General features: G+C 37.4%; 1 protein-coding gene across 5 annotated transcripts in view; it reads right to left on the reverse strand.

Moving 5' to 3' along the window:
- Window positions 1-17,200, reverse strand: part of aplp2 (amyloid beta (A4) precursor-like protein 2) — a 98,574-nt gene that overhangs the window by 32,245 nt on the left and 49,129 nt on the right. For all 5 annotated transcript variants that reach the window (XM_038289970.1, XM_038289969.1, XM_038289967.1 and 2 more), the window contains exons 2-3: window positions 9,268-9,441; window positions 7,109-7,238 (exon numbers count right to left, since the gene is read on the reverse strand). In XM_038289970.1, the coding sequence (XP_038145898.1) occupies window positions 7,109-7,238; window positions 9,268-9,441 (304 nt within the window). The remainder of the gene's footprint in view (window positions 1-7,108; window positions 7,239-9,267; window positions 9,442-17,200) is intronic.

Here is a 17,200-nt window from a genome sequence, read left to right on the forward strand (position 1 = left end):
GTAACAAACTAGCAAAATCCCCCACAATTACTGAAACCTAATGTGTGCATTTCTATCAAGTATAGAAAAATAAGAATAGAAGTAAATGTAAAAGATATGTCTGATATAGCAATGCTAATCTCTGGCAGCAGTTGCTTCTCTGTTTTGAATTGAAGCAATTAGACACAAAAAAAACTGACATTTTTGCATTATTATTTAAGATTATTGTACCATGTGAGTCTCCTTAAAGGCTGTGCTTAGAGAGAACCAGATAAACTGTTACTCAGTTAATACTGTTAATACTCAGGCTGATGGCAGGGATATTAATGTCTGAGGTAAGAAAACAACAAATGTTTCTAAATCTGCAGCACGGTCTTTATAGTCTCACTCAATAACCTCTTAATCTATTCTTTTGGATCAAAGTGTTTGTGAGATCACATGACTCAGAGTATTGGAGTTTCCTTTTCTCACAAACTCTAACTCCACCAAAAATTACAGACTGTCATGAAAAATATGAGAACAGTTGATTTTTGATCTTCTCTAATTAGCTGCAGTATGGTTGAGTAGCTGTTTGACTTTCTCATTATAGATTAGGCAGAAATTGATCACACCACCAGGAGTTTTCTAAAGCAATTTTTAAAAATCAAACCATCTTCACATAACGAATAATAACGTATTATAAACTCCCGGTTTCACTTTAAAATAAGCACAACTTTTTTCCCTCTTTTTCAGCATTTTTATCTTAACTCATCAGCCCCAACTATCATTATCATCAATTCCCACTCATCTCCTCTACCCAGGCCCATTATTCAGCAATTGTGAAGGATTGTTTCGAGGAACATTAATATGATTCGGGGTTTGAGGCTCAGCGCAGAAAAATTTCCAGAGAGACAAAGGAATGCAATAACCTTAGGCACGGAGCTCCGAAACAAGCCTGAATTCGTTATCAGCGCTCTCGCTCTGCTTTTCTGATGATTTGTAAATGTGGACCCGGCCCTTTATTAAGCCCTCAAGCTTAGTCAACAAATTATTTAAATTACCCATTTTTTTTCCGAAAGGCTGCAGTAAAGGAACCGTTAAAGGATAAAAGACCACAACGAGAGCATCAATATCACCTGGAATTTAATAAAGTTTTGCAACTGATTTATTTTTTTTTTTTTTACATATTCTTAACTATGTTGCTAATATTGTTATAAAACTGAATGTCCAGAATTTCTGATGGTCCTAAAACATATTCCATAATATAGTCTTCATATTTCTTTGTAATAGGTTTCTAGAGTAAAGTCTCAAATATGCTTCATTGAAGACTAACAAGTTGATTAGGAATGAACAGGACTTTTTGATGCCATATTCATCCACTGAGGAAACAAATGCGTTTCTCTTCCAGCCTCTATCCTGCCATCACTCAGTTCCAATTAAATTAATGATCTCAGACCAATCAAATCTAAATAATGCTGAAAAAGCCCCTGCAGTTTGACAAAGACATTATTCTACAGGGACTAAAACTGAAATTAGTGAATTAGAATCCCTTTTCTTTAAGGAGCCTTTGTTTTGAGAGTAGAAAACATGGAGGCACTACAGGTGAGCACCAAGAGACTCATTCATTTTAAACCTAGCTCCTGCTGTGGTACTTTTTATTTGATTTATAAAGTAAATACAAATAATGAATGCCGAAAAATCATACCCTCTAAGCATTTCTAATATATTTTTTTCTTTTTATTTAATTTTAATTACTGTACTGGGATGATTATTCATTTATCTAAAACCCTGCAATAAATGTACTGAAGGGAGTAATTGCATCATGCAAGTTTCACATGATTAAAGCTTAATAAACAACTTCAAGATCAAACGGTCAACGCCTCCCATAGGTCAATAACTTCCGTTTATCTGCATCAGTCGGTCCTTTCAGACTCTAATTGTAGTACGAATGTCTGTAGAAGATGGCGGCTCATTTTAAGGCATCCGTTTTTAAGATGTGCCAGAATAAAGAATAAGTTTACATTTTATTGCAGAACCATCATCTTATACCGAAAAATTATGTTCAAGAAAATCACCAGGAGAAGAATAATTCACACCCATTAAAATCCTTTTCAAGATGTTGAACTTGAACTCATTTGTTTGGCTTATCCTTAACTTTTTGAAAATGCTTTGTCTAGCAACTCCATGTTCATTCCCATTTTCCAGGGGAATGATCCTGCCGCCACGTACGGCAAGCAGGAAGGCACAGAAGGAGAACAAATATGTGCAAATGTCTCTTAGAGGTCTAAAGCACATAGTGGCTTCCTGTGGTGTTCAGATCTTTACATCAGTCATTAGACACTTGTTTGCGTGGGAGGCATACAAGAAAAAAAGACTTTTCTTCTAATCCCACCGAAGCACCAGGAATTTTCCTGAAAACTAAGCTTGGTGTCAACAAACACACTGATGTGAAACAAAAGAGGAATAGGAAAATCACCTAATTTCCACACTTGAGCAGAGTTGGGGGTAGGTTTGTCCTGCTTCTTTCACTAGAAATAAAAACGGTGGGGTTTCTGTCTTCCATAGAATAAATTAGCTCATTTTAACCATTTTCTATGTGCATAGTTACATTTTCAGATCTTACAGCTGAAAAAAGATTAATTAAAAAGAAGGGCATTTTTATGCCTCGTTTACAGTGGTGTTGACTTTTTTTTTTAAATCTAAGCATGTTTATCTGATCTCATTCCCTGCAGTTACCAGGGCACAAGGTACCCAGATGGAAGGAAGGATGTCATACAGTAATAAAACTGAGGTTACAGCTCCAGATTATTTTAGTACTCGAATATTTTTGTGAATAATCTTAAAAAGAAATGCCATTATCCAATTAATAAACCTTAATTGTTTAAACCAGTGATCCCCAACCGGAGGTAGGCGAATCAGAATTAGAATCAAAAATACTTTAATGATCCAAGAGGGAAATTACTTATGTTACACACTCCAGATATACAAACATTTATATATATATATTAGTGCTGTCAATCGATTAAATTTTTTTAATCGCGATTAATCGCATCAATGCCTGAGTTAACTCGCGATTAATCGCATTTTAATCGCAAATTTTTTTTCTGATTGAAAATCATTTAAATACTCTCGATGACATACAAAAAATACATACAGGCTAGGTTTGTGCCAATGTTCTTTTTTTTAAATGAAAACAGGTCACAGACACTGATTTATGCCATAGAAACATATGGCAAGAAGATGGGGAGGCATGTAGCAAAAAATAACAAATATGTAGCCAAAAAAAAGGCCCTGAAAACAGGCTGATGTAAAAGACAGTCTTTACAGTTAATACAGTCTTTTGAACAAAGACAAGCATTTTACCCTACTGCTATAAAATGTAGTACAGTTAACATTAGATGTTAATTAACCAAGATAATAATGAACAATTTTCAATCAATACATCAAAATCAATAGACCGACATCACTAGATGGAGGTAGTCTATACTCTAGAAAGTTACTTTTCAGCCTCTTAACAAAAATGAGAACACACATACACCCACCCACCCACACACAGACACACCCACCCACACACACACACGATACCGACCTGTGGCGTACACAGACAGCAAGTGTGCCGTAGCAGATTCCATTTCACCTCAGTAATCTGTTTTCTCAGCGTATTTCAGGTTGCTACTAGTTACCAGACACTCAACTTGTTTGTTGGTGGTGGGGCTGAAAGAAAAGGCACTAGCGTCACCCAGTGTATGAGCGTCTTTTTTCCTTGAGGAGCTCCGCTCTTGAACCCTATGAGAAATGCATAGACTGGGGGAAAATAGCCCCGCCTTCCCGCAGGCTGCAGCGGGATGTACTTGGAAAATTGTACCATAAAACCACATAGCGTTAATCTCACATTAAAAAAATTATCGCCGTTAAAATGGCCTCGCGTTAACGCGATAATAACGCGATAATTTTGACAGCACTAATATATATATATATATATATATATATATATATATATATATATATATATATATATATATATATATATATATACATACATACAACAAACCACACAACATAATATAAATATAAATATATACATACCCAGAACCCATAGTGGTCCATGAGTGTATTGCAAGGGGTACATGAAAATATTTTATTTCTTACATAATTAAATAAAATAGGTGAGGACCCAATTGAAAAATTAAAGGAGAATTCCGGTTTTTAACACTTTTAGGCCATTTTCTGTAGTGTCCAGGATGAAATCGAATGATCGACACCAAAATTTTGACAATTGGTCCTGTCTCTGCTTTTTGGCTCATTTAGAATCCACCCCTGGCTGCTTCAGAATGGCTTCCATAATGCATGTCCGATAATGTCCTTAAAACAACCTTAAACGTTCTTTTTTAAAAATATGCTACTCACCGGGTCGTCAGCGCTGTTCAATGACGTTCCAAAAAAAGTTTCGTAAAGAAAAAACGTTCCTGTAGTGTTTTATTTAGCATTTTGTAAATCCCATTGAGTTCTGTTGGAATAGTCAATATTCCCCTGCCACCGGAAACGGAAATGGGGCCTGTTTACACAGTTGTAGTCTTTTCACTTCACTCTGTGTACTCCGACGTCGAGAATCAAGAATCCACCTTTCGTATTCCATTTTCAGAGTTTTTTAAAGTGTTTAACAGAGACGTTAGCACCTCGACGTCGGAGTACACAGAGTGAAGCGAAAAGACTACAACTGTGTAAACAGGCCCCATTTCCGTTTCCGGTGGCAGGGGAATATTAAAGTTTGAATGTTAAAGTTTTTTTTTTTTTAAGTTTTTCTTATATGCAAATATCCAAACCAAGCAGAGGAGCAGCCTAGGATCAGCTGTTTTTCATGCTGAGCTATTGGAGCTCATCAAAGCAGCTCAGGTGTCTTGATGAAAACAAATAAAACTAATTAAGTCAGTCTGACTACAATTTTTATTCTGCCTCTTGTTCACATTTCATCAAGTTTAAATGTGATTATAACCCAGTTTTATAAGTACAGGTTTATAATATGATTTTATTTTGTATTTATTTTGATTCCTTACTAACTTCAAGGCAACATATTTGTGTTGTTTTCTTTTTGAGATGGAAAGAATAAAACGCATAACAATTAAATGCTCAGGTTAAAAGATTTAGTAAAATAGCTTTATTTTATAATCAGTTATTGTACTTTTGGACAATTGTCAATACTTTTGATTGAGGGGGGATACTCATGGTAAGAAAAAATGCCAAAAGGGGTACATACTGTAAGTCAAAAAAGGTTGGGAAACACTGGTTTAAACCACAAATCACATTTTAAATTATATAACTAAAACATGTACAAAAAATTGATTTAAGGCTCAGAAATGCCACTTAATTATTTCTGTATAGAACATATTTACAAAGCAGGAAGTTTTTGTTTTCCCTTACATTTATTTTTTTTTTCAGAAAAGTGTATATTTTTAGAGCCTTTATTATCAAAATCACAAATAATAGTTTAAGCAATAAATAAAACCTACAAACAGCAGACACCTTCTGAGGTCTGAGGTGATAAACCTTTAGAGATCTGAATGCAATAAAGTTTAGTGGTAAAATCATCTTTTAGACAGTTATATTTATTTAATTTATAGATGGAGCCTAAATACACAAAGGTGTGTATCTATGTGAATGGACCAGTCTGAGGCACTGTACTGCATGATTATAAACACAGATGTCCTCTTTAGGCTTATAGATACAGTCTTTTACAAATGGCTGGAATATGCCTAAAGTGACTCTTATACTCTACCCTCAAATATGTGACGCATTAAACCTTTCATTTCCTGTTCAGGTCTGACAATCCATCATCTCATGTTTTCGTTATTATCAGGCGCACTGCTGAGGACTTTTTATTTCTGATAAGGCTGCGCCTAGATGTTCTGGAAAAAACACTCAGACTAGCTTTAATTGATGAAATTTGATAATTAATGAGGTGATTACAGCTGAGAATAATTTTCTATGATTGTTTGAGAGATCTGATAATGACTGCATAATAAAGTGTTCTGCTTCATGCAATGACGCTGAAATATTAATTTTTAGATTTTATGGTTACAATCAGCAATAAATAAATTAAACTCCGAGTCTTTTTTTAATATGAGGTTGTATTTTTTTAAAAAATGTCAGATAGGGGAACATATTTGCCAATCAATAAATATACAGCAGAATAGTTTAACAGTATAATGTAATAAAGCACTACTACAGGATTTAAATATGCTTTAAATAGATCCTAATTTCACAGAAAGTTTGAAATTGCTTAATTCATTGAAGATAAGTTTGACATGAAAAAAAATATCACAGGACTGAAAAATGCCTAAAAAATTTGCCTTTAAGACATAAGATAAAGGACACTTCAAATCTCTTTTTCTGTCTCAGCTAAAAAGGGCCGGTTCCACTAGAGCGTTTGATGTCCAACAAATTCTGTAAAGCATTCTCCTCACTGAATTTAGTATAATTATATAGTAAATTAATTGTCCGGAGCTAAAATGTATGATCTGTTTTAATCCCGGGAACATCTTTCATCCCAGACAAAAGATGTTCCTTTTTTCTATAGCAGGATGGAGATTTGTTTTCAGCAATCTGTTTCTCCAATTCCCTCAGTCCTCAGAGGGAGAAAAGTCTGCTGTGTTTTTTGTTCATCTGAGGCAAACTCTGAGGCTGCATGTGGCATTTCATAAAGCAGAACACAGCCATGTTGCTGCTGCTGATTACAGTGATTCTGCCAGGAACAAAGGAGGAAGAGAGTCGTTTGTGACAGTGCAGGAAAAGGAGGAACGAGATGCAATAAAGCAAGCCCTCTGTTGTTGACCCTGTGTGTCAGTGTGAGTTTATGACCACTGTCTGAGGGGGCAAATAAGATTGTGCTTTATTGCTCAACAAGCCTCCCCAGCAATAAAATCCTCCCCCCATCAGCCATCCATTCTGGAAGACATTAACTCCCCATCCAGCGTGGATCGGCTCAGTCTGCAGCTAAAGGCCAGGAGTGGTGAACCTAGACCAATATCAGTCAATGTCACCTCTGCCCAAGGCTAAAATGACTCATATGCTCTTCTTTCTCTACAGTGAAAGCAGAGAGAATTAAAGGACTGATTTAAAGGAGCATTTACAAGAATCAGAAACTCTAGCTTACCTAAGCACATGTAAGGCACAACAATATGGGCGTGGCCTTTGCACACTTTCTTCTCCTTCTTGCACCAGTTCTCAATGCGGACAGGCTTGTTGGCTTCCACTACGTTGGTGATTTTGAGCTCTGGATACATCTGTTGAGAAAAGGAACAAAGTCATGGATATTGAACACCGATTGCTCTTGGTTGAGTGGAGCTTCAACAGAAACTCTAATCTGGGCTTTATACCTACTAGATGGCATCTGCTCATCTGTGAAAGAGCACACAGGTTTGCACTTTCCTTAAATACCATGAAAATGTCATCTGAAAAAGGCAACTGAAGCATCTGAGGACATTTTTCTCAATGAACTCCCAACAGAATTACTGTCATCCTTCTTTGTAAAGAGGTCATTCAGAATTTTTTACATTTTAACAAATGTTAAAATGTTTTAACATTTGAACAAATGTAGACTCCATCCCCATTATATTGTAGGGATAAGAACCAATGAGCCAGCTATATGAGAACATGTTAAAAATAAACAAATCATAAGATAAAACAGTCATTTAACTTCAATTGCAATGCATAAGTATAGTAAAATGATACTGAAAGAAAAATATGAATTGAAAGGTCATCATTTAAAAGTTGCACACATTGGTAAAATGTTAAAAATTGTGAAAAACTCCAACACACGAGGCCAGGGCAAAAGTAAGGATATTGATATTGTGGAAAACCTCCCCCTTCATTTCAGACAGAGTCCAGATAATGACCAGCTGAGGGGCTGATAATTGAAATGCCGCCCACCACAATAACATGCAACCTCCAGGAAGAGCTTGATAGCATCTCTGAGAACAAATCACAAAATGAAATGAATAGGGACTTACTCAGTCTTCCCAGATCAGTACAGATCTTTACTTATAAAATAAATGATGCCTTCAAGTAAAACATAAAAAAAACTCAATTTTAAATGTTGGTATGATACATAAACAGATGCATCATTAAGTTCTATTTAGATTTTTCTAAACTTTAAAATAATTGTAAGAAAACATGCAAGACTGTTCAAGCGGGGGACACTATTCTGTCACAGTAGTACAAAACAAAAGAATAAGAAATACACACACTAATTATAAGACTAAATAAAAACAGGGCAAGAGCACATAGTTTAGTATATTAAATGAGCCACAAGGCTAAAGCTGCAGATCCCTGATCTAACGCATAATTTATAAGTAATTTATGACACAAGTTGTAAATATTATAACAAATCAGTAAGGACTCTTCTGTCAGCCATGTCATCATAAGAAACTGATTTAGTATTACACTACAAATATTGATCTATAGAAGTAAACCTTAGGGCATTTGCTGTTAATTCAAGCAGGTAAATAAGATGAACTGGCAAAGAAATTAAAATGTTTTCCCATATAATAAGATAATTAAATATAATGCTCTTAAAATGAGATAAAACTGTTGTTTTTTTCTTATCTTAAACATGCAGCATCTTGTTTCATTGGCAAATTCTCTCACCAACCTTCTCAAATCAGGGGGAAATACACTTAATTCAAGAAAAATAGATTTTCTTATATTTCAATTTTTGCAATTTTTTTGTTTTCAGTACAGGAACCATAATAGGGGCCAGAGTCTGCTGTGTAGGGCCCCTATTGGCCCCTGTCTAGAACCACCCATGTAGGCATGCTATCCTTTCTTAGACTGTCCTGTGATCCATTTGACTTAAACATCAAGAAATGTATAATCAGGAGGAAGATGGCTGAAACCAGGCCAAACGGCACTGAGGCAGCAAGTCTGAGTCCCAGCCAAGTACTTAGGACACATTTAATAGGCTGATATTTCTGTATAAAATATCCTTTTATTTGTGTTTCACAATATTTAAATTTTCTGATAAACCATAAAAGCCAATAAAATGAAAAAAAAAAAAAAACTTTTCAATGATTTTCTATAGTATTTTACAGCACCTGTAACTTTAAATCCCACTCTTTCATTACTTAGCCCATCTAGGATTAAATGAACTCGCACAGATAAGAATTCTCCCGCAGTTATCAAAAGATCGTCTGAATACTCAGACTAATGATGTTGAGCTGATTCGTCACTTCCTTTATGTGAGTTCAGAGGCTTGATTTCAACACTTCTACGACATGGACGTGGTGGTGAGGCATTAGTGTCGCTCTGACTCACCTCTTGGCAGTACTGCAGCACGCCCTCTTTGGTTCCTACGCAGCTTTTGGTTCCTGATGGGTCAGGCTCCCAGCGACCAGTTTGAATGTTGACATGCATGTTGAGTTTTCCACAGAACATGGCCACCTGGGGCTCGGACAAAGCGAACCCGGTGCCTGCGTTGGCAGCCAAAGCCTGCAGAGAGAAGGGGAACATATTGGTCAATGTGTTCAATATAAATCTAATAAAGGCAGTGAAACAGTCGCTGCAACAAAACTGAGTAACTGCTCACTCACTCACTTTTTTTTTTTCCCCCTAGAAGCAGCATTTTATAGTAAGAACTTAGGTCAGATTGAGCAGCTTCAGCTCATGGGCTGTAGTAGATAAAAACAGCAGACATGATGGAGCAGCGTCAGTGCAGCTACTGCAGCAGCTCAGTGCCGCAGTGATCAGAGAGCAAACTGGCTCAAACGAAACACAAATTGAAAGGAACAGGAACATTGTGCAAACTTGACATTAAAGTCTGATTAGATGCGAGTTGAAAAATATCTAGATCTCATGTCTACATAGTTGAAGCTCACAGAGCTGAAGGCATAACAGCAGTTTGTTGTGTATCACAAAAACAGGAGATTCGTAATCAGGGCAGAGCTGTGCTTGTAGGGCTCTCCTGGGACCCGAGTCCCCCCCACAGAGGACACATCATTCTTCAAGGTAAACAAGGAAGTGAATTGGTTCTACCACCATCATGGATACTGACATAAAAATACCGACTTATATATGAAAAGTAAAACAATGTAATTTACAGAGAATTAAAGTAAACAACGTGAATAAGCAATGAAACAATAAAACGCAAGAATTGAAATAAGTACAATATAAAGATTAAAAATCTTGATGGTGAATTACTAAGGCTTCATAAAAATAAGTTAAATAGTAAACTGAAGAAAATTATGATCTTTTTTAGCATAGACACTAAGGGTTTGATCTTCGAAGATTTCAAATGAGAGGTGCTAAATTGAACATGCAATTTTTTTAGTACGTGCAATAGATGTGTTTGTTGCTGTTGATCTACAAAGATCGCTGCGCATTTGTTAAGATGTGCAAACCAATTTAGTTTTGCCCCATTAAGAGCAAACTGGTTTCTGAGAGCAGCCATAAAGGAAAGATGAGGTTCAAAGCCACGGAGACTGACATAATACTTTAAATTAAAATAACAAAATATAAAAATCTAATAAATAAAAAATAACATAAATCAATAATAATACTATAAAATAAAAAAGTTGTTTTTGCTGATTGACATCAGGGTAGATTGTGTTCTAAAAAGCTGGATTTATCTCCACCTGCTCCTACCAACAGCACCTTGACATGATATACTTTAAGACAAGGTAGATAATCATGATTTATGCATGATAATGTTTTATTAAACCAAAGAATAGGGGGAAAAAATCCTGTTGCGAAGAGTAAGAGAAGCCCATTTGCACACGTTTAAAACCAGCAAACCTGAAGATAAGATTCTAAATGTTTGTTTTTGTTCTTTAGAATAAAACGTAAACATGTCCTCAAAGTCTACATGGTTTATAACTGACAAGTTGAATCAGAAAAAATCAGAAAGCCACAACATAAAAATGTAAAAATAAAAACTGTAAGGAATGACACAAATATTTAAAACAAAAATATTTTCATAACCTTGAGTTTTAAATTTTAATGTAAAGATGTGTGTTTCTAGCATACACATAATTGAAATCGATGTTAAAGTGCTCCCAAAAAAAAAGCTAAAGAGTATATGGTATATCAAGTGGTCCAAGTACGCAGCCTTGTGGAACCCCACATGATCTTTGTTGCTCATAATCGTTTTTCCAAAATGACCCAGTTTGAATTCAATCTGCTAAATAATCTCGGCTCCAATCTATCAGAGTACCTGACAATCCTATCCACTTTTCTAGTCAGTGAGCCCGCTACAATCAACTGTGTTGCTTTTTCAAGTTGTAGTGGTAAAAATGACATGATGAAAAGCTATTTCCTCAAGTTTTGGTTGAAATTTCCCAACTTCCTGTCTCCCTTGCTCACCATCTTTATCTTTGGAGATGGGAGGAAATCTTCCATTACTCTCATTTATGTCCTTAGTGGCATTGTTTATTGAAGAAAGGATGCACATTATTATTCCTAGTCCCTCAAAAGAGAAAAAAGGAAATTTCTAACATCTTTTAAAAGACCGGTGTGCTAGCATCAGCTTCTAACTGACTCACTTTATGTAGAGTCCCTAATTAACTTTTAAAGAGATGCGGCTCTGAATTTCAAACACTTCTTCAAACAGGAAATGGAATGAAAATAATACTTTCCAGATACTTATCAGAACATCAAAATAATAATCAAACCCTGGGATTCATCCAGAGGACAGACTTTTTTTCTGGTTGCTCAGCTTTACAAAAGTTAAGAGTCAGACAGGGGGAATCCTTTATGCAGGAGAGAAGGGGACATCGAACAAAACTCTGCCTGATTCTGAGCTAACAAAAGGAGCAGAGAGAGGACAAAACAAGTGCTGTGTAATCAGCAGTTGGCTGCTGTGTGTGTTGAGCTGAAGTGAATCAAGCTCCAGCCACAAATGCTCACAACAAAAGCACGTAGCACTCAGAAAAACCACAATCATGAGCTGAATCCAGTCCAATAGGCACAACAATCCCCCCTCTGTCCTCACTCTACCCATTTCTGCCCCAAATGGAAGTCAATGTTGTGTAAGTGCAAACAGTGATAATATTTCTGCTATTAGAAAATGGACCCCGGAAAGATAAACAGCAATTAAAAAAGTTTCAATTAAGCAGCAAATAAACAGCCTTGTTTGCTCGCCTTCCTGTGTTTGCTATCACAGACAGGATGAGAGGCAGGGGCGGACAAAAGAGGAGCAGGGCGTTCATGAAGAGGGACAACGACGAAAAGCTAGAAATCAAGAGCTGGGCTCACAAAGATTTTTAATTCCTCTTGTGGATCACAGAGGAGGACGTTGCCATGGCTAACGCTAATCTGGAGTCACATGCCTCTTGGGCAGTTGGATCAAGGCTTCCTGGGCCTGACCAACACAAAGAGATGTAATGGTCAGGATTAAACGCCTCCAGAGACAGAGAGAAACGAGCAAACAGGGACTCAATGTTAGGAGTTTCACTCTCATGTCCGAGCTGATAGAAGAATTACAGAATGATGGTGAAGCAGTGATCAATTCATTTCCAAAGGATCTACTAATCCTGTCCAACAGGGGTCAGCAAATTAAACAGTAAAAAGATATTAAACTCAAAAATGTATTAATGATTTCGACCTAACTCTACTAACCCTTTGAAATCTGATGCCCACAGAAAATTTACTCAGTTCCCACCTATGAGCAGAATGTTACATTAAAAGCCTTTAGTTCCATTATCTTATACTCTTTGCTCATCAAGGTATATGTCAGGTGGTGTGGAGATTTTGAGTACGGTACCCAAATGCAGAGGAGTAGGCACGGATGAGTTTTGATGGTTTAATGAAGTCCAAGGGGACCAGAGACAAAAATACAAAATACAAAAAAAAACCTGAAAAACCAAACAAAAACCAATAAACATCAGGGAAAATACTCGAGGGAAGCAAGAGACTAGAAACAATGAAACAACATCTACAACACAAGAAACCAGCACTGAGTGAAGGCTCTGCTGCTCTCTTAAGCCCAGCACTGATTAGAAACATTATTTTCTCCTGTGTAGGCTACCCAGGTTCTCTACGAAGATCCTCCCTTGAGGTGATGCACAACTCGCACTAACTAGTGATGGTGAGATGAAGCCTCATGAGGCATTGAACTGTTTGGCCAAATAGCTTCAACAATCCCCACAGTTCATGAAGCCTCGTGTGAATATGTCAGCACCTACTGGTGGAAAGCAGAACTACAGTTAGTAATAAAATCTGTGATTTTTTTTTGCAATTGTTTTTCTTTTTTTTTTAATAGTTGGTGTGTATTTTTTTTTAAGGTTAAAATTTCTTAGGACAATAATTTAAGGTGCACAGTTTTTCTGCCATTTTAGTGAAATAAACTAAAGCAGACAGTAAAAGAGTTTGTGCAAATCGGGCAATGATGAGCAAAATGAAAGGTGTCAGTCATTTTTATTCAAACATAATAGTTTTTCCAAATTTTCTGGTTTTAATCGGATTGAAAAATTGTGTTCAACCAATCTTTTGGCTAAACCAACCTAATTTGGCAGCGTTTTTACCCAATCTATATTTTTACTAGGGGGAAACCAATGCAAATCAGTCTCATTTAGCAAAATAATTAAGTATAATCGCAACTTTCAAAAGTCAAAGGCAGGTCTTGAACCATCAACCTATGGAGAGGGAGTCTGCGTCTAATAGATGATGCCACTTATGTGGAGAATGTTAAAGTGGCTCAGATTTTGATCATTACATTGTTTATTCTCACCAAAATAGTTTTAAGCAATTAGATTGGTTGGGGAAAAAAACAACCAATCTATTCTTAGAATATATCTAAAATTTATCCAGCTAACAGCATCTCTCCTCCAAACTCCATCATCTTCATGAAGCGGTCACGGTAGCGAGGCTTCAGACGTCATAAATTTTGGCCCCTCCCCTAAATGAATCACGCCTCGACACGCGCTTCGGGGAAATGCCTCCACCATTACTCGACACAAGTCTCTAAGCCTCGCCTCATCTCATAACATCACTAGCACTAACCCACACACAGGAACCCTGACAGTATACCCACCTTACCAGTTTCATTATATCAGTTTTGACTGTGTTGACGTCAAAACTTTGGTGGCAGGTGGGGTATTTTGTTGAGTCCTTTTAGGATATTGGGATGATTCGCATTGGAAGGAAAACACTGAGAGTTTCAAAAAGGTTGGCTACAACAGTAACGTGGCCCAGTAGGTTAGTTTAGACAGAGGACGCTCCATTAAAGATAAAGTCAGGCCGATTCCTTTTGGCATCCTACTTATTTATTGTATTTTACCTCCTAAATTTACAAGAAACACAGAGAAAAACCCTGACCCCTAATAATCATAATAATAATAATGAGACATATTATGCTAATTGAAAATGTAAAAGTGGTGTAAAGGATGAAATGTATATAACTTATTTAGTTGATAAAGTGTCTGAATACTAGCCTCGTGAAACCATCCTGATCTCGCGAGCTTTCAAGATTTCATTTGCTAATCAGTCTGGAGACTCTCCGTTGAAGAAAATTTGGAGCCGTTCACCAAACGAACGTCCAATCAGCGTTGGCTTTGAGGCGGGTTGAGGTGTGATGCAACGAGAAGCACGACAGTTCAGTCTAAAGAACATGGCGGCTTCAGCCGATGAAACTAGCGTTAGCATGGCTATCGAACAAGTTTTATCGGAATTACACTGTATTTCTTCACTGAAAGAAGAGCAAAACACTGCTCTGGAGGCTTTTCTCAGAGGAAAAGATGTTTTTGCTCTTCTCCCGACTGGTTTCGGCAAGAGTTTGATCTATCAATTGGCTCCTCTTCATCGTCGCTCTGTTACGTCATATGCTTCGTTGATCTGATTGGTTTATTTGGCCCGTCTATCACCAACATAGGCCAATCAGCTAACCAGTATTTTCGCCCCTTCCCAAAATTACTTCAACTGAAGGTTTCCAGATGGATATGCGGAGCAAATCCATCTGGCGGAGTCAGGTTATCTGAATACATCAACACTAATTAAAACTAAGCACATTATGGCCTGGGTTCGCACTGACTGCTGCAGCTAATTCAGCCTAGATAAGAAGGTGTGAGAGGGTTACTTTCTAAAATATGTGAACCTATCTGATATAATCAGAAAGTGAATGAGGCCAGATCTTAGTCTAATCGCAGGCTGACACACAAACACACACTTTATGGAAAATTTGCTGCCACGCCTTGGAAGCCAGCCCCTTCATCTCTGGTTTCTGACTCACTGGGATGTAATATCATGTTTAAGTGTGAACACCTGCTGTGTGTGACGGCTTATCCTCATTGCAAGAGACAAAAAGGTGGGAAAAGAGGGAGTGGAAGTCTGGAAAAAGGGAGAGGCAGCTCGATGAAGGAGCTTTCAGGCAAACTGGGTAAACAGCAACCAGACACAGTGACAGGCCTAGGAGCTAATTTGAGTGTTATCCTCATCTGAATCCAGACTTCTAACCCAATAAATGAAGCGCTGCGTGGGCTGAGAATCATTCAACTTGTTTTCACCCTTTAATCCAAAAAAACACACATCAACACACACACAAGTACACCACTGCGTTCCCAGTCTGCCTTCAGCACAAAAACATGCTTTATTAGGCTGCTCTGCGTGGCCTCAGCCAAATCTAGCCCTGGAACAAGCCAAGGCAGGGCTGTGCTTCTTGTAAAAAAAAAAAAAAGAGCTTTTTGATTCACACCAACCCTCTTTGTCGTTACTGCAGTGGATAACTGCAGTGTCAGATAGGCTTCACCTGCAAACACCTGAGCTCTTCGGCTGCACACTTTCACCTCTTCCCGTTGTCTAATGTAATGATGGCAAGGATGATGTGAAAAGAAATAAAAAACCCACACATAGATCGGCTTCCTGCACCTGCACTCTGAGCAAAATGAGAAATAAATGCATTTGTAGAGAAACTTTGCAGATTTGTAAGGGCAATGAAAAAGACACAAATCACAGAAACTGTGAAAGGAGAACATTAGGGCTGTGCGTTTACTGTGATGGATATTTTTGCTCAGACAATTTTATCACTAAGGGATGGATTTTTAAATAGTTAATATGATGGAGTGACACTGGATCTGTGCAGAATTCAGGGAAGTATTTCTGTAACTATTTTTTCGATATTTTATCTGATTAAAACCTCAAACTTGAAAGTTGTCCCTCTGGGTTTTGTTTTGGGAGTAGTAACTTCTTGTGATGATAGAAAATGATTGTTTGTTTGTTAAAAAACAAAACAAAACACAATCAGTCATTGGCATATTTGTTTACTCCCCTTTATTCTAAAACTACTTAAAACTCCAGCAGTTTTTAATTTGATTTAATAATCAATGTCGCTGTTGTGTAAAGGCCCTAGAGGTTTATTAGAGATTATCAGTGAACATAAATCCTGATGACAAAAGGAACATTGTAAAATCAAGGAAAAAGTTGTAAACCTCTGATTAGTATCATATCATAAAACAACGTGAAGCTTTAATCCACTTTCAGAAAATGGAAAGGGCTTGGCACTACTTCAGACCTACCCAAACATGCAACATACTGTGGACATGGTTTTCTTTGGCAGAGAACCCCAAACCTAGCCTGATAAACCAGACTAAATGTGAGATTAAATGTGAAATGTAGTCTCGCCCCGATGAATGAGACATCGGAAGATTGTTGATGAGAACAACCTGTTGTTTTTCAAACCATGTCTGTGTCTATTGGCCAACGCTCTGACCAATGAGCTTAAAAATGAATGAGCGTAGAGCCTCTTCCTGCTCACGTTTCAACGAAAACCCCAAGTCTAATCCTTCCAAAACTGATTCCAAAGCTGAGGCGAAAATCGGCATCAGAGCTAGCGGTCCTTCAAATACGACTATGCCGAGAGAGGGCCGCTGCAGATGGGCTGCGGTTAGCCTCGGAGTTCTGCTGGTTGCCGCTGTCCTCTCAACTTCGGAAATTGCTTTTTAATTACGCATTAAATCGGTAAATGGACCATATAGTGACGCTTTAAAGCAGGCATCCCCAAACTCGGTCCTCGAGGGCCGCTGTCCTGCAGGTTTTAGAGGTTACCCTGCTTTAAAACAGCTGGTTATAATGATTGCAGTAGAGCAAAAGCCTGTTAATCAGCTTTCAATTAAAATCAGCTGTGCTGGAGCAAGGAAACCTCTAAAACCTGCAGGACAGGGGGCCTTGAGGACCGAGTTTGGGGATGCCTGCTTTAAAGTATAATATTTTAGCCTCAAATGATTTTAAAACATACTTTTATTGAACAACGGCAACAGAAAAG

Source organism: Cyprinodon tularosa, unplaced genomic scaffold (assembly GCF_016077235.1).
Source record: "Cyprinodon tularosa strain WSP-4 unplaced genomic scaffold, ASM1607723v1 ctg274, whole genome shotgun sequence".
Classification (NCBI taxonomy): Eukaryota; Metazoa; Chordata; class Actinopteri; order Cyprinodontiformes; family Cyprinodontidae; genus Cyprinodon; species Cyprinodon tularosa.